Below are 18,660 nucleotides of genomic sequence, written 5' to 3'. Positions count from 1 at the left end.
ATCGGTTCAGATTTGGATATTGCTGCCATATAGACCGATGCCTCGATTTAAAGTCTTGGTCCAATAAAAGGCACATTTATAATCCGATTTGGCTGAAATTAGACACATTGATTTATGTTAGGCTTTTTGACGTCCCTATCGTATATGGTTCAGATCGGTCTATATTTGGATATGGTTACTAAAAAATCAATATTTGTTCTAAAAAATTGAACAATGACTTGTACTTATAAGACCACTCAATGTCATTGTCGAATTTGGTCCAAATCGGAACATATTTCGATAAAGTAATGAATTTTTCATCGGATTATGACGAAACTTGGTTAACATATATATCCGAGGTGGTGGGTATCCAAAGTTTGGCCCGGCCGAACTTAACGCCTTTTTGCTTGTTTCTAATACCCTCCACCATAGGATGGGGGTATACTAATTTCGTCATTCTGTTTGTAACACCTCGAAATATGCATCTGAGACCACATAAAGCATATATATTCTTAATCGCCATGTCATTTTAAGTCGATCTTGACATGTCCGTCTGTCCGTCCGTCCGTCTGTCGAAAGATTGTCATGTTAAGTCGATCTAGACATGTCTGTCCGTGCGTCCGTCCCTCCGTCTGTCCGTCCGTCTGTCCGTCCGTCCGTCTGTCCGTCCGTCTGTCCGTCCGTCTGTCCGTCCGTCTGTCCGTCCGTCCGTCTGTCCGTCTGTCCGTCTGTCCGTCCGTCTGTCCGTCCGTCCGTCCGTCTGTCCGTCCGTCTGTCCGTCCGTCTGTCCGTCCGTCTGTCCGTCCGTCTGTCCGTCCGTCCGTCTGTCCGTCCGTCTGTCCGTTCGTCCGTCTGTCGAAAGCTTGCCATTTTAAGTCGATCTAGACATGTCCGTCCGTCTGTGCGTCCGTCCGTCCGTGCGTCCGTCCGTCCATGCGTCCGTCCGTCCGTGCGTCCGTCCGTCCATCTTTCCGTCGGTTTGTCCGTCCGTCTGTCGAAAGCTTGCTAACTTTCGAAGGAGTAAAGTTATTCGCTTGAAATTTTGCACAAATACTTTTTATTAGTGTAAGTCGGTTGGGATTGTAAATGGGCCAATTCGGTCCATGTTTTTAGATAAATGGCGAAATTCTCGTCCGATTTGACTGAAATTTCGCACGTGATGTTCTGGTATTATTTCCAACAGCTGTGCTGAGTATGGTTCAAATCGGTTCATAACCTGATATAGCTGCCATATAAACCGATTTTGGTTCTTGACTTCTTCAGCTTTTAGAGAGCGTAATTCTAATCCGATTTGGCTGTAATTTTGCAAGTGATGTTGTGGTGTCACTTCCAACCACTGTGCTAAGTACATTTATAATCGGTACATAACCTGATATAGCTGCCATATAAACCCATTTGGGATCTTGACTTCTTCAGCGCATTCATTATCCAATTTGGTTTACATTTTGTACAACGGCTTCTCCCATCACATTTAAAATACATGTGAAATATGGTCTGAATCGATCTGTAGCTTGATATAGCTCTCATGTTAACCGATCTTCTGATTCTTATTCGAATGACCTGAAATATTACACAATGACTTCTACAGTGTTTAGCATTCAATTAATTTATGGTCTGAATCGGACTACAACTTGATATAGCTCCAATAGCATAACAGTTCTTATTCATTATTCTTTGTTTGTCTAAAAAGAGATACCGCGCAAAGAACTCGATAAATGCGATCCATAGTGGAGGGTATATAAGTTTCGGCCCGGCCGAACTTAGCACGCTCTTACTTGTTACTATTCCTCTGCTTCTCATAGTAGTACTCATAGTTTTCCCGGGACGGATTACTGGCCCAGCGCCCCAACCGCATGACTTTTAGGGTAATTGCATACGTATCCCTCGTTGTAGCGAACTGCATTCTCCAAGAACCGACGCTCGCCCCCAGTCGCCATTAACCTAGGAACAGACGCTGATGTTGGCTATTGCTTATTTGAAGGCGCCAATAACTTGCCTTGTCATCTAGAGTATCATTGACACTCAGTATATAATTAAGAGCCAGTTCCACCTGACTCCTCACTGAAACTCTCCTCTCGCATCAAAATACAACGGCTGCGTTGACTAGGTCATGTTGTCAGAAGGGATGAAGAAACTCCAGCAAAGAAATCTTTTGAAGGCAAACACGGTAGTACACGCAAATCGAGAAGACGAAAAGCCCGATGGAAAGATTACCATGGGAGACACCTCGAAACTTGGTGTCTGAGATTTTAGAATAAGCTCTTCTGCGCTTATTCTAAAATCTCTGACACCAAGTTTCGAGGCGTTTGGGACGCTATTCTACGTTCGGCTAGTGGAACAAATGTTCTGTCATAGCTAATTAAAGTAAAGTAAAGTAAGATAGGTTTATTTGCGAGCTATATCAAATTATTGACCGATTCGTGCCAATCTTGGAGGTCATACAACAGGTATCGAGCAAAATTCAGTCAAATCGAATAAGTATGGCTCAGGAAGTTAAGCCAGAAAACATCGAATGATTTGTCCCATTTACAATCTCAACTGTACTTCATCAATAGGAAGTATTTGAGGAAAATTTCAAGCTCGAAAGTACGCATACTTTCGCTAACCAGACAGAAATGGCTAGATCGACTTTTAATGGTATGACTATCAAGGGTCTTTACATTACTTGAAATTCTCCAACCAATATTTCAGGTAGTTTCAAATGGAATGACTAAGTTCGTTTCATTCTATTGTGAAGACGTAGAAGTCAGTTTACACAAATCTGACTTAGTTTCTGCAACAAAATATACACACTTCATGACTATCACTGAAAATTTCATTGCGCCTCCACCAAGAGTTACAATACATTGGCCTTGAATTTTCTTTTTCGCCATTAAAAATATAAAACCATTCACCTGAAAAAAAAACACATTCATTTGTTTTTGCCATGTCAGCATGTGTTATCCCCAATCAACGAACAATCCATGTTTTGAAGCCAACAAGCTGCCATCTGCTGACTCGCTTTCATCTCATTCCATCCCATCCCATACGCTATCATCGTACCCTGTTCCGAATGACAGTCTAAAGGTTTTAATAATCATATGTCAGTTACCATTCGCAATTGACAGAATTAAAGAAATAAATGAAAGGAAAATGTTGCAAATTGACAAATGGATTAATTTTGAGGATGGCAGAAAAAAGCGACACCGCCACCACCAGCAATCCAACTCAACCAACTACGAGTAAAATGGAAGGGAAAAATATTAAATGATTAATGAATTGAGGAAAAAAGTTAATTTTGGGGTAAAATTTTTGACTTTGAGGAGAAACTCTGCGTTCCAAGTTCTGAATATGTTTAAGAGAAAATATATTTTTCGACGCCTCGTACAATCTTTTCTTTTCTATTTCAGTCTTGATAGTTTTGATTAACAATGAGTGCGGAGTAGGAAGAAGTGCAAGCTAGCGTTATCACAGATAGAGTCAGATAGAGCGGCCAGAAACAGCTTTGTAATCAACAAAAGGATAATAAGAGTAGTTCTGTCTCTCGAAACTATTCCAAAAGTTTGGCTGTAGATAAATTCTTGACTTTAGACTTTCATACAGTCCCCTGAAAAGGGTACTGTATTAAACAAAATCAAACAATCTGACACTGAATGCATCCTTTAAGACACATACCGCCTATAGAGGGCGCGATTTTCATCCGGGTACGCTAACATTTTGTGTAATAATTTCTCTCATGCTTTCCAACTGACTTTATTGATCTTGGTTTTTTTTTGGTCTGTGCATTAATATTGCTTATATATTAATCGATCTCCTGACTTTTATTTCCCATTTTCGTTTGAAATATAGGTGAACGGAAATTTGCGGTAGTATCGCTACTATCGATATTTATTATTAAAACTATCGAAAATATCGAATGTTGCGATTATCGATAGTTTGCCAGCTCTACGTTTGATGCCATCATGTTTGGAACTCGGTTTCTTTTGCATGGCCTCCACGGGCACGCTTGCAGAAGTCCAGACGCTTAACACAATTTTAACGGGTTTCAAGCTTAAATCGACCGATACTGGCGCAATATCGCGTTCGATATTAGTATGAAGTTCATCAATCGTCGCTGGCTTGCTAGCATAGCCAATAGAATTGACGTAGCTCAACAGGAAATAGTCTAACGGCGTCAAATCGCACGGCCGAGGCGGCCAATCTACTGAACCAATTCCTGAGATAACACGTTCTCTAAACTTGGTTTCCAATAAAATGATTGTGACTTTCGCTGTGTGGCTTGGGGCGCCGTCCTTTTGGCACCACATGCCCTACAAGTCCATATCATCCAATTGGGGCCAAAAATATTATGTTACCATTGATAGGTAGCGTTTCCCATTCATGCCGGTATTGATCATCACGAAAGAAGTACGGCCCAATGACGCCGCCGGCCCCTAAACCGCACCAAACCGTAATTTTTTTGGAATACATGGTGATGACTCATGGAGTACGTTTGGATTGCTATCTGACCAATAACGCATATATTGCTTAATGACGAAGCCATTCAGCCAAAAAAGGTGAAAACGATGTGGTCACTTTCTCCGAATTTCAATAGTCAGTTTTAATAATGTTGACTAGTTGTTGGCGTGCATATCTTTGCATCATGAAATAACAAAACTTACAGAAGAGAAATGTCAAAAGGGCTTCAAAATATGGCGTCGTTTGCTGTCCCTGTCGGTTTACTTTTATAGCGTCGCTTGAAAGAAAACCCTTTTGTATGCGATGGCAAGGAGACCTATTCATCTGTAGTACGCATCAACTATATCATCTCTTCTCTTGTGCACTGTATGGTTAGGTTCAATCACAAAGTACATATGGCTTATTCCTGCATATTATCTGATATATACTCCTGATAAACGTGATACTTCCGGACTTAAGCTGTTCGGGTGGTAACCCATTGGCTCCTACTGCTTGGTTGTTCTTACTTACTTTTATTTCACTGTAGTTGGCCATCACAGAACATTTATCCCTCCAGTAGAACGTAGAAAGTCTTTCCAAGTGCCTCTATCTTCTGCAATCCTTCTTTAATCTATGATACCAAGTTTCGAGATGTCTTTCACCACTTGAACATATTTTTGGTCTTCCCGGTGTTCGTCTTCTAAGGGCTTCTCCGTGTATTCGTTGGACAAAAATGGTTAGAGTTAATATAGAGATCTAAAAATTTTGCGCAAGGGTATATTTCATTATAATATAGAAAAAAGTGGAGTATGGGGCAAATCGGTATATAACCTGATATAGGTCCTTGTAAACCGATTTAACTTTTCAAGCTTCCAGAGGTCGCAATTTTTACCCGATTTGTCAGAAATTTTACATGATAGCAAGTGTTAGGAATCTCAAAAATTGCCACAAGTATAGTCCATATCGGTCTGTAAGCTTATAAAGCTCCAATATAAACCAATCTCCCGATTTAACATCTTGAGCCTTCAGAGGGCGCAATTACCATGAGATTTGGCTGAAATCTTGCACAACAAAATTTGCCATGACTATCAATAACTCCGCCAAGTATGGACCAAACCGGTATATAACCTGATACAGCTCCCATATACACCAATCTTTTGATTTGAAGCCATGTCCGTCCGTCTGTCTGTTGAAATCACGCTACAGTCTTTAAAAATGGAGATATTGAGCTGCAACTTTGCACAATCTGTTTTTTGTCCAGAATCAGATTAAGCTCGAAAATGGGCTATATCGGACTATATCTTGATATAGCCCCCATTAAGACCGATCCGCCGATTTAGCATCTTAGGCCTATAAAAGCTACATTTATTATCCGATTTTGCTAAAATTTGGGACAGTGAGTTGTGTTAGGCATTTTGACATCCTTCTTCAATTTGGCCCAGATGGGTCCAGATTTGGATATCGCTGTCATATAGACATGAAAGCAACACTTATTTTCCGATTTCGATGAAATTTTGGACAGTGAGTTGTGTTAGGTCTTTCGACATCTTTCTTCAAAAAGGCCCAGATTACCAGATTTGGGTATAGTTGTTATATAGACCGATCTCTCGATTTAAGGCCTTGGGTAATAAAAGGCGCATATATTGCCAAATTTTGCCAAAATTTGGGACAGTGAGTTGTGTCAGGCTCCTAGACATCTGTTTTTAATTTGGCCCATATCGGTCCAGATTTCAATATAGCTGCAATACAGATTTAAGGTTTTGAACCCATAAAAGGCGCATGAATTGTCCGATTTTGCCAAAATTTGGGACACACAAATTCACAGCTAATGTCTTGCCTCGTCTCATATATTGCTTCCCCATTATCCTTATTCCGGGAGGCCACCGAAGAGCGGAGGTAATCATGTCCGCCTATGACGCTGAAAGCCTAGGGGCAAATCCTGGCGAGAACATGCGAAAACATATTTCAGCGGTGCTTTTCTCCTCCTAATGCTGGCGACATTTGTGAGGTACTATGCTAAGAATAGAAGCCATATAAAAACTTCTCCCGAAAGAGGTATCGCATTGCGGCCCGCCATTCGGACTCGGCTGTGAAAATGAGGTCCTTTATCTTTGAGCTTCAACTTGAATCGGACAGCACTCATTGATATACCCTTAATGGAATGTTCATGGGCAAATTTGCATTGCATTCCGGCTAGGCCGTATAACTTCTTTGCCATAATAACCTAGTAGCCACCACTATTGGCAGCTGATAAAAATGTTGTTTTCCATATACCAGACACATCATTTGTATCTATTATCAGATTTCTTTCTTTACATCTGCAGGATGATATGCCTGCGCCGCCAAGTAAATATGTATAATTTCATCAATGTCGGAGTCGGGGGTCCGGTAGATGTAGTAGATGGGAACAGTAGGAATATCTCAATTTACTGAAGCTTTCTTTCATACAACTCCAACGTTGACATTTCTCACATTGTTCGCCATCTTAAGGTCCAAATAACAGTTTATGGGGGTCAACATAAATTATTGAATAAGTCAACGTTCGTTTTTTACTGTTGCCAGTTTGACACATGGATCAGGCAATACACAAGCGCAAGCGACACTCTATCACAAATCTATTTCTATGAAAAATGATAAGCAAAACCTAAGACTTTTGATAAATAAATGCCGCTCTTAATTGACAGCTGACAATGCTTAATCAAATGACAACGAACAAAGGCGAAATGAATAAAAGTGAATGAGGGGTGGAGAGAGAAGTGGGGGGGGGGATATCCACCGCAAATGTGAAAACAATGTGTCATTTGATTCACACAAAGAGACTGTGGCAAAAAAAAATAACATTAATTAATACCAGCCAAGTCAGAAGACCGCCTTCTCGTTGCTTTAGTTTTTGCAGCGTTTTCCAAGTGTTTATCGCCAAAACATAGCTCAACACTAAACAAAGTTCAAGCTACAAGTTCAGTCGCCTGTACGAGTGACTACTGCAGACATTTTATAAGCGATTCCTATCAGCAATGTCCTTAATTTATTTTGTGTTTGTCTTTTTCTTCATTTGCAGTTGCCTCAAGAGATTCTTCAACCAGCAGTGGTTCGTCATCGTCATCTTCAGCATCGTCTAGTGGTGGCGGTGGCAGCAGCAGCAGTGGCTCTAGTGGCAGTTCATCATCCTCATCATCGATGTCCTCTTCGCAAACAAAACTGCCCGTCATGGTATTCGTGCACGGCGAATCGTACGAATGGAACAGCGGCAATCCCTATGATGGCTCGGTGTTGGCCAGTTTTGGCCAAATGCTTGTGGTGACCATTAACTACAGACTGGGCCTGTTGGGTAAGTGGTGTGAAGTGTGGCCATTGGCATGTTTTGATTCCATTTTGATTGTAGCCAAATTCCTTTCACGATAGTCGAATTTTATGCTTGACAATGATTTAGGTCGTAGGATTGGGTAAACTGACTCATAAAGCCAAATATAATTAAAACACTTGGATTTCTTTTCTGCAAGTTGGGGGGGGATTTTATGGTATATTCACTCATTACAGAAAATGTCCAAAAAGATTAGGGAAAACCAAGAAAGTCGTTTAATAAACATATAAAATTAAATAGCTACGTATAGCACGGCAACACATTCTAGAAATAATGCATTTTCATTCCTTTCGTCAGTCCTATTGGCAATTTGGGTAACGATTAAGATTATATGTGGTTATAAGTGGTAAAAATACTGAAAACTCAGGATTTCAGCTAAGTTTGGTTAGATTAGAATGACAGACTATTTTCTCAACAACTCACTTAGAGAATCAAAACCACGACCGCGCATCATCCGAGCACGCTACCAACTCGGCTACCGGGTCGACCAAAATTTCAGCTAAATCGGATTAGAAATAAAATCAGATAAGAAGCCTAATTTGCAAATCTTTTTATATGGGAGCTTTTAGTAAACATTGCCAGATTTGATCCATTTTTTTTAAAGAGGGACCAAAAAGACCTCTTTATAAGAACACTCCTTTATTGTTAAGAGACAATAAACATATGATTTTTTGATGCTTCAACTACACTGCTAATGACAAGGAATGCTGTGGTCGTTGTCAATAACCAACTAAGTATACCCTACACCACTGTGGTCGATAAAACTAATGAATTTCGTTGAAATCGGTTCAGATTTAGCTATATCTCCCATTAATATATATCGCCCGATTTTCACTCCTAGAGCCACTTCAAACGCATTTATTGACCAATCTTGTAAAAATTTTGTATAACGCTTTCCTTGACGACTACCACAAAATTTAGCAAGTAAGAGCGTGCTAAGTTCGGCCGGGCCGAATCTTATATACCCTTCGCCATGGATCACATTTGTCGAGTTCTATGCGCGGTATCACTTTTTAGGAAAACAAAGAATATTGAATAAGAACTGTTATGCTATTGGAGCTATATCAAGTTATAGTCCAATTCGGACCATAAATGAATGCTGAACATTGTAGAAGTTGTTGTGTAATATTTCAGTTCATTTGGATAAGAATTATATGGGAGCTGTATCAAGCTATTGATCGTTTCAGATCATATTAGGCACGTATGTTGAAGGTCATGAGAGAAGCCGTTGTACAAAATTTCTTCCATATCGAATGAGAATTGCGCCCTCTAGAGGTTCAAGAAGTCAAGTTCCAAGATCGGTTTACATGGCAGCTATGTCAGGTTATGTACAGATTTGCGTCATACTAAGCACAGTTACTGTGAGTCATAACAAATTACCTCACGCAAAATTTCAGCCAAATCGGACGAGAATTACGCCCTCTAGAGGCTCAATAATTCAAGACCCAATATCGGTTTATATGGCAGCAATATCAAAACATGGACCGATTTGTCCCATTTATTGTACAATCCAACCGACCTACACTAATAAAAAGTATTTGTTTCGAAAGTTAGCGTGCTTTGGACAGATAGATGGACCGACGGACGAACGGACGAACGGACGGACGGACGGACGGACGAACGGACGGACGGACGAACGGACGGACGGACGGACGGACGGACGAACGGCCGGATGGACGAACGGACGGACGGACGAATGGACGGACGAATGGACGGACGAATGGACGGACGAACGGACGAATGGACGGACGAACGGACGGAAGAAGGGTCGGACGAAGGGTCGGACGAAGGGTCGGACGAAGGGTCGGACGAAGGGTCGGACGAAGGGTCGGACGAAGGGTCGGACGAAGGGTCGGACGAAGGGTCGGACGAAGGGTCGGACGAAGGGTCGGACGAAGGGTCGGACGAAGGGTCGGACGAAGGGTCGGACGAAGGGTCGGACGAAGGGTCGGACGAAGGGTCGGACGAAGGGTCGGACGAAGGGTCGGACGAAGGGTCGGACGAAGGGTCGGACGAAGGGTCGGACGAAGGGTCGGACGAAGGGTCGGACGAAGGGTCGGACGAAGGGTCGGACGAAGGGTCGGACGAAGGGTCGGACGAAGGGTCGGACGAAGGGTCGGACGAAGGGTCGGACGAAGGGTCGGACGAAGGGTCGGACGAAGGGTCGGACGAAGGGTCGGACGAAGGGTCGGACGAAGGGTCGGACGAAGGGTCGGACGAAGGGTCGGACGAAGGGTCGGACGAAGGGTCGGACGAAGGGTCGGACGAAGGGTCGGACGAAGGGTCGGACGAAGGGTCGGACGAAGGGTCGGACGAAGGGTCGGACGAAGGGTCGGACGAAGGGTCGGACGAAGGGTCGGACGAAGGGTCGGACGAAGGGTCGGACGAAGGGTCGGACGACCCTAAAGGGTCTAAGGCCCATAAAAGCTTTATTTTTCATCAGATTTTTCCGAAATTTGAAACAGTGAGTAGTTCAAAGCTTTCCAACATTTGTCCCAATTATGGTTCAGATCAGACTATATTTAGATATAGCTGCCATATAGACCGATCTCCCGATAAAGGGTCTGAAGCCCATAAAAGCTTTATTTACTACCCGATTTCGCGGAAATTTGCAACTGTGAGTTATTCCCGAAATCTGACTTAAATATGGATTAGATCGTTCTATATTTAGATAACTACCATATAGACCGATCTCCTGATAATGGGTCTGAAGGCCATAAAAGCTTTATTTTTTATCCGATTTCGCTGAAATTTGGAACTGTGCGCAATTTTAGGCCTCTCAACATCCAACCCAAATATGGTACAGATCGGACCATATTTAGATATAGCTGCCATAAAGACCGATCTTCAGATAAAGGGTCTGATGCCCATAAAAGCTTTATTTGTTAACCGATTTCGCTGAAATTTAAAACAGCGGGTAGTTTTAGATCTGCCGACGTCCGTCCCAAATATGGTTTGTATCGGACAATATTTAGATATAGCTGTCATATAGACCGATGTGCCGATTAAAGGTCTAAATCTCATAAAAGCTCTATTTATTACCAGACTTTGTTGAAATTTTGAATAAAAAATTCAACAAAAATTTAGACCACTCAATACCTGTGCCGAATTTGGGTGCATAAGTTATTCAATTTTCACCGGATTGTAATGAAAGGGGGTTTTCATATATACCCGAGGTGGTGGGTATCCAAAGTTCGGCCATGCCGATCTTAATGTTTTATTTATTTTGCAAATTCTTTTGTATTTGCCTTCCTTAGTTTTAATCTTTGAATTATTAAATTCACTTCATTTACACATACTTTTCTCTGTTGATAGTTTTCAGTTAAGAAATTTTCATATCTTTAACTAACTTTAATGCAACTTTCATTTATTTCTCTACCTACCAACGGTTACCTGCCCCTTTAGGCTTTTTGAATGCCAACACAGATCGTTACTCCAAACTGCCTGCAAATTATGGTCTGATGGATATTATAGCCGCCTTACATTGGCTTAAGGAGAACATAGCCTCATTCGGTGGTGACCCGCAAAGCATTACACTCGCCGGTCATGGCACTGGAGCGGCCTGTGTGCACTTCCTCATATCATCAATGGCTGTGCCAGAAGGTAAGTGCTCTGACCAACACACTGCAAAACATACCACAGCTCATGAATTTCAAATAAAAATATGTATGAATGCCCCTTCTGTTGGTTGTTGGGCCTAAATTTTTTTGCTTGATTTTCTTTCCACGTTTTTTTCGTTTTTGGCAATTTTACAACAGGTTTGCTATTCAATCGCGCCATTCTAATGTCTGGCTCAGGCTTAGCGCCGTGGTCCTTAGTCAGTAATCCTGCCAAATATGCAGCCATTGTGGCCCACCATGTGAACTGTGCTCCCGATCTGCCGCATGCCCATTTCATGAAGTGTTTACGCGAGAAACCGCTGGACCAGTTGTTGAGTGTACCAATTAGACAGCCTGAGTTCGGTTTCGCCTTTGGCCCCAGCATAGATGGAGTGGTAATCGATGGTGGCGATTATGTGCCACCGCCACCCAGCTTTATGCATGCCCAGGCCTCCACAGTGGCCGGTGGAGGTTTGGGTGGCGAGGCTGGCAATGCTGCCCATGGCGGTTGGGGCACCCCAGGACAATTGGAGAATATAGGTGAGAAGAAGAGCGTGACATCATTCACCACCACCAACACCACCAGCAACTCATAACAATCGAAATATAACAACTCTATGTTGACATGATTGATTAGCCAACTAACTAGCCATTTGTATTTCTCCCCCCTTTTTTTCGTGACTGCTGCCGTTTAATGACAAATTATTATGCCGGAATCGTGATGAACATGGGAAATTTCCTATTAATGCAGTCCTAATGAGGAAAACAGCCATTAACAAGTTGTCAAGGTACGTTACAAAAATGTTAATAAATATTTTAATTTATAATTAGCCCAAGTTCATCATTTCGACATTACTTTGCCAAGGTCATCAAGGCAAAGAAAATTTACTCAACGATGATGATTTGTGAATGAAAAGGACATTGAATGAAGATAAATTGAGCGGAATATTACAAAATGTTGTTAATAAATTATCAACTAATTGTGCTTCAGTTTCAGTCAATGGTCTTTTGAATTTTGAAGATCTATCGCCACATTCATTACATTTAAATGAGGATTAGAATTGTGTTTGATAAATGCCTTAGCAGAAAGTTTGTGGTGACCTTGATAATAAATAGGAATTGAAATGCTTAACTTTCCTAATTGAATGACAATTTGGAATAGATTTAAAAATGCAAAATCATTTTTAATGGAGTTTGCCCTGGTCTATGTTTTGATGTAGACTTTGAAGGGAATACAAGACTCATGGATAGTGGGATAGATACATAGATGACAAAGAGGATAGAGTATTAGAAACGATAAAGGGAAAGTACAGAAAAATTTAAGAATGGGTATATTTAGGAAGAATTGAAAAGGAGTGACAGCTAGGCGAATTAGAAAAATAACAACAGTAAGGCAGCAGAAATGACGCCAGTCTAAAATATCGTAAGAAATGATTTTGGGACTGATTCAAGGGGAAAATTATGGTACAATTTATTCGTGTGCTTCCAAATACTAGCGTAACAAGTAAATTAGGTCACAGGCATCCCAATTTGGTTACCACTTCATAATAAACAAGTAAAAAGGCGTTAAGTTCGGCCGGGCCTAACTTTGGATACCCACCACCTCGGTGTTTATGTTAACCAGCTTTCGTCAAAATCCGGTGAAAAATGCATACCTTATGCCCCATAGCAGCTATATCGAAATATGTTCCCATTTGGACAAAATTCGGCACAGACATTGAGTGGTCTAATAAGTACACGTCATTGCTCAATTTTGTAGACCAAAATGTTGGCCTTTTCGATAGCTATATCCAAATATAGACCGATCTGAACCATGTGCGACACGGATGTCGAAAATCCTAGCATAAGTCACTGTGTCAAATGTCAGTGAAATTGGACTATAAATGAGCCTTTTATGGGGCCAAGAATTTAAATCGCGATATCGGTCTATATGGCAGGTACATCCAAATCTGGACCAATTTGGGCCAAATTGAAGATATATGTCGAAGGTCTTAACACAACTCAATGTCCCAAATTTTGGCTAAATCAGACAATAAATTCGTCTTTTATGGGTCCAAGACCTAAAGTCCAAAAATCGGTCTATATGGCAGCTATATCCAAATCTGGACCGATCTGAGCCAAATTGAAGAAGAATGTCGAGGGGCCTAACACAACTCATTGTCCCAAATTTCAGCAAAATCGGATAATTTTATGGGCCTAAGTCCCTAAATGGGCGGATCGGTCTATATGGGGGCTATATCAAGATATAGTCCGATATAGCTCATCTTCGAACTTAACCTGCTTATGGACAAAAAAAAAAAGAATCTGTGCAAAGTGTCAACTCAATATCTTCATTTTTAAAGACTGTAGCGTGATTTCAACAGACAGACGGACGGACATGGCCAGATCGTCTTAGATTTTTACGCTGATCAAGGGTCGGAAATGGATATTTCATGGAAATGGAATAACAAAATGAATATTCCCACATCCTTCGTTGGTGGGTATAAAAGCTACACCCAAAATTTTAGATACATAAGATAGAAATTGTGCCCTAAAGCGGATATTCATTTTATAGAAGAGCTACTTGCTGGATCGTAGCTGGTTTCATACTATTCTACCAAAGACAATAACACTGGGTCACACTTTTGGATAACTGATTCTTTCTTTACATCTAATAGCTTCCTGATGTCTGTTTTAGGGGAAATAAGTCGGTGAACTATTTATGTGACACTTTGTAGCTAATTTGGATATCAGATACGTTTTCTACTCCAAAATAGCTCATATCTGACAACCATATTTTTTTGATGGGGCCAGATTTTTTGGGGGGAGGGTTTTCCATCAGTTACAAACAGAGGAGTTTCTATCAGAGCTCCATCCCGGTAATCTCGAGTATTTAAAAATTGTGATAATGGGAGGATCCGCCTCCTCGGACAAAATAGGCGGACATGCTAACCTCTGCCCCACGGTGGCAGATTCATTCGTTTGAAACACTTAGAAGGAGAAGAGCTAGAGCTTGATAAGTATACCGATCGGCTTAGAATCACTTCCTGATTCGATTTAGCTATGTCCGTCTGTCCGTCCATGTATTCTTGTGATCAAGTTACAGGTCGCATTTATTGTCCGATTGTCATAACATTTTGCACAAGTCTCTTTCTTGGCACAAGGACGAGCGCTATTGATTTCGAACAAAATCGGTTCAAATTAAGATATAGCTCCCATATATATCTTTCATCCGATATGGCTTTTTGTGGCTGTACAATAGAAGCCACAAATTTGTCATGGGGTGTTTCATTTAACGTCTTCATTTGCGTTCAAAATTTCATAAATATCGGTTCAGATTTAGCTATAGCTACCATATATATGTATCGCCCGATTTGCACTTAAACGACCGTAGTAGCTACAATTTTCAACCAATCTGCACCAAATTTGGCACCGACTGTTTTGTTACCAGTCTTTACATATCCGGAAAATTTCATCAAAATCGGTTTGGATTTAGATATAGCTCCCATATATATCTTTCATCCGATATTGGTTTTTATGGCTGCAGAAGCCACAATTTTGGTCAGATCTTTACAAAATTTGGCATGAGGTGCCTTTTTTGACGTCTTCATATGTGTGGAAAATTTCATAAAAATCGGTTCAGATTTAGATATAGCTATATATATATCTTTCATCCGATATGGCCTTTTAAGGCTATAGCAGCCACAATTTTGGTCGGATTTTTACAAAGTTGTGCACGAAGTGTTTTCTTTACAGTTTCAATACGACTGAAAAATTTCATAGAAATCGGTTCAAATTCAGATAAAGCACCCATATATATCTTTTATCCGATATCGAGTTTTAAGGCTGTAGCTGCCACAATTTTGGTCCGATCTTTACCAAATTTGGCATTGTGTGCTCTACTTAACGTCTTCATATGTGAGTGAAATTTCATAAAAATCGGTTCAGATGGTTTTTAAGGCTGTTCAGGTTTTTGAGAAGCCACTATCTTAGTCCGATCTTAACAAGATGTAGTACGAGGTGTTTTATTTGATTTTTTTATTCGGTTTACATTTAGATATAGGTCTTGGATATATTTTTTATCCGAAATAGACTTTAGCCTGTAGAAACCACAACTTTCGTCCGATTTTGCATGAGACGTTTTATTTAACGCTGTACGTGCGCAAAATTTCATTAAAATCGGTCCCGATTTAGATATAGCTCCAATATTATATGTTTTATGCGATGTAGACTTTTAAGGCAGTAAAAGCCACAATGTTGGTCACATCTCTACAAAATAGGGCGTGAGATGTTCTATTTGACGTCCCAGTATGTGTCATAAAAATTGACACAAGTTTCGATATAACTCCCATATAATCTTTTATCCGATAATGTGGAAATCCAAATTTAGGAAAATCTTACATGGTTCTATTTGGTATTTGAAATGGTATCCATATTAAAATCTGACTACCTTTCAAGATAAGTTCTACATGTAAAAAGTACTACGTACACCAGTTGGTGTAGGGTATTATATAGTCGGCTCCGCCCGACCTTTGCCTTTCTTTACTGGTTTTGGAACAAAATTGTCCTCCTATTATATGGTTAATCGTAAAATAGACAGCTTGGCGCTCTTTATTGCCTTTTCAAGATTACATTCAACTGCTTTGCATTTAAAAGGGTGATTTTTAAGCTATTATCTTTTTGGCAATACTGGTTTAAGAAGCTCACGCATGTTTCGTGTTTTGTTTAACTGTCAAACATCTCCAGTTAAGTCTATAATTTAACCATCAATCGTCTTTGAAACAACAACACTTGAAAATTATTGAATTTTATTATCAAAATGAGTGCTCTTCTAAGAAAGTGGGGGCTATGTTAAAGCTCATGTCTATACAGACATGGCCGCTTCAATTGACGCGTTGGAGGCCGAAGGACGCATGACTGGCCGAAATGTTGGAAAGAGTATACCAAACTTTCCAACAAAATCACCCTTTATATTAATTATCCTTCATATTATATATAAAACACTTGGTCGTTTTTCCTCCCACATATAAAAATGATTATTTACGCCCTCTAAAAAACAACCTACCCTCTGAAAAAAAGCTTTAAATAAATTGGGCGAAAACCAGAAAACTTAAATTCATTTTAGCGAATATTACATTTCAGACCAAAAATCCACACACATATTTAGGAACATGTGTCATACAACAAAAAATATACTCTTTTTCAGAGTGTACAAGACTTACTGATGTTTGCACTTAATTAATTAAAAATTTTAATTATACAGCACTTGCCGCCAAAAATTATTCTTCCTTAATGCGATGCATGTGTTAGTTTAACAAAATTATGTCAAGTGTGTTGCATTTCATGTTGTGGGGGCCCAGCATGTTCTATCATCATTAATCTAAATGAACATACGTATGTATGTGTGTGTATTTAGGTGAGTGTAAAACTAACGAAAGGACATCGCATATATCAGCATAAAATGTGTTCCACTCTAAGTGAAGGTTCAGGACATGCAATACACTGAGCCCATACAAAGGTGGTCATACCATAGGAGGGATCGAATAGGAATTGTTAGAGTGGTAGTAGATGACAAAATTTCAGCTCAATATATCTTTTTTCATACCCTCCACCTAATTTCGTCATTCTGTTTGTATCTACTCGAAATATTCGTCTGAGACCACATAAAGTATATACACTCTTGGTCGTCGTGTCGATCTAGCCATGTCCGTCCGTCTTTCCGTCCGTCTGTCCGTCCGTCTGTCCGTCTGTCGAAAGCACGCTATATTTCGAAGGAGTAAAGTTAGCCCCTTGAAATTTTGCACAAATACTTCTTATTGGTCATATCGGTCCATGTTTTGATAATGTTGCCAAATAAACCGATCTTGGATCTTGACTTCTTGTGCCTCTTGAAGGCGCAATTCTTATCCGATTGGAATGAAATTTTGCACGACGATTCAAATCGGTCTATAACCTGATATAGCTGCCATATAATCCGATTTTGGGTCTTGACTTCTTGAGCCTCTAGAGGGCACAATTCTAATCCGATTTTGCTGAAATTTTGCACGTTGTGTTTTGGTATCACTTCCAAAAACTACGCTAAGTATGGTTTATATCGGTTCATGTTTTGACATAGCTGTCATATAAACCGATCTTGGGTTTTGCCTTCTTGAGGGAGCAATTCTCGTCCAATTTAACTGAAATTTTGCACGTTATGTTGTGGTATCACTTCCAACAACTACGTTAAGTATGGTTTACATCGGTCCATGTTTTTATATAGCTGCCATATAAACCGATCTTGGGTCTTGACTTCTTGAGCCTCTAGAGGGCGCAATTGTAATCCAATTTAACTGAAATTTTGCACGTAGTGTTTCGGTAGCACTTCCAACCACTGTGCTAGGTATGATTTAAATCGGTTCATAATCTGGTATAGCTGTCATATAAACCGATCTTGAATCTTGACTTATTGAGCCAATAGATAGCGCAATTCTCATCTGATTTGGCTGAAATTTTGCACGGGGTGTTTTGTTATGACTTCCAATAACTGTGCTAAGTATGGCGTAAATCGGTATAGAACCTGATATAGCTGCCATATAAACCGATCTGGGATCTTGACTTCTTGAACCTCAAGAGGGCGCAATTCTTATCCGATTTGGCTGAAATGTTGCATGACGTGTTTTATTATGACTTTCAACAACTGTGCCAACTAAAGTTCAAATCGGTTCATAATCTGATATAGCTGCCATATAAACCGATCTGGGATCTTGACTTCTTGAGTCTCTAGAAATCGCACTTATTTTCCGATTTGCCTGAAATTTTGTACAACGGATCCTCTCATGACCATCAGCATACGTGTTTATTATGGTCTGAATCGGTCTATAGCCAGATACAGCTCCCATATAAATCGATCTCTCTATTTCACTTCCTGAGCCCCCAAAGGGCGCAATTCCTATTCGAATTGGATGAAATTTTACACAGGTCTGCAACATATAAAATAATTGTTGTCCTAACCGGACAATGTCTTTAATAGCAAAGCAAATCTTTTCTTTTTTCCTTTTTTTGCCTAAGAAGAAATGCCGGGAAAAGAAATCGACAAATGCGATTCATGGTGGAGGTTTTATAAAATTCGGCCCGGCTGAACTTAGCACGCTTTTACTTGTTTACTTGCTAGATCGTCTTAGATTTCTACGCTGATCAAGAATATATATACTTTATAGGGTCGGAAATGAATATTACGATATGTTGCAAACGGAATGACAAAATGAATATACCCTTATCCCTCGGTGGTGGGTATAAATAGAGGGTGCATATATTAATCTGCTCCATGCCACTATAGACATTCATCTA

The 18,660-nt window shown here is 40.3% G+C and overlaps 1 protein-coding gene across 2 annotated transcripts in view; it reads left to right on the top strand.

Annotated features, from left to right (window-relative positions):
* The window catches only part of LOC106094073 (neuroligin-4, Y-linked), a 368,403-nt gene that overhangs the window by 309,719 nt on the left and 40,024 nt on the right, over positions 1 to 18,660 (top strand). For both annotated transcript variants that reach the window (XM_059363690.1, XM_059363691.1), the window contains 4 exons: positions 7,454 to 7,723; positions 11,162 to 11,359; positions 11,515 to 11,895; positions 12,107 to 12,143. In XM_059363690.1, coding sequence (XP_059219673.1) covers positions 7,454 to 7,723; positions 11,162 to 11,359; positions 11,515 to 11,895; positions 12,107 to 12,143 — 886 coding nt within the window. The remainder of the gene's footprint in view (positions 1 to 7,453; positions 7,724 to 11,161; positions 11,360 to 11,514; positions 11,896 to 12,106; positions 12,144 to 18,660) is intronic.

This window comes from Stomoxys calcitrans, chromosome 2, assembly GCF_963082655.1.
Source record: "Stomoxys calcitrans chromosome 2, idStoCalc2.1, whole genome shotgun sequence".
Taxonomy (NCBI): Eukaryota; Metazoa; Arthropoda; class Insecta; order Diptera; family Muscidae; genus Stomoxys; species Stomoxys calcitrans.
Note: the sequence above shows the minus strand (reverse complement) of the source record. Positions and strands in the feature narration are given on the sequence as shown.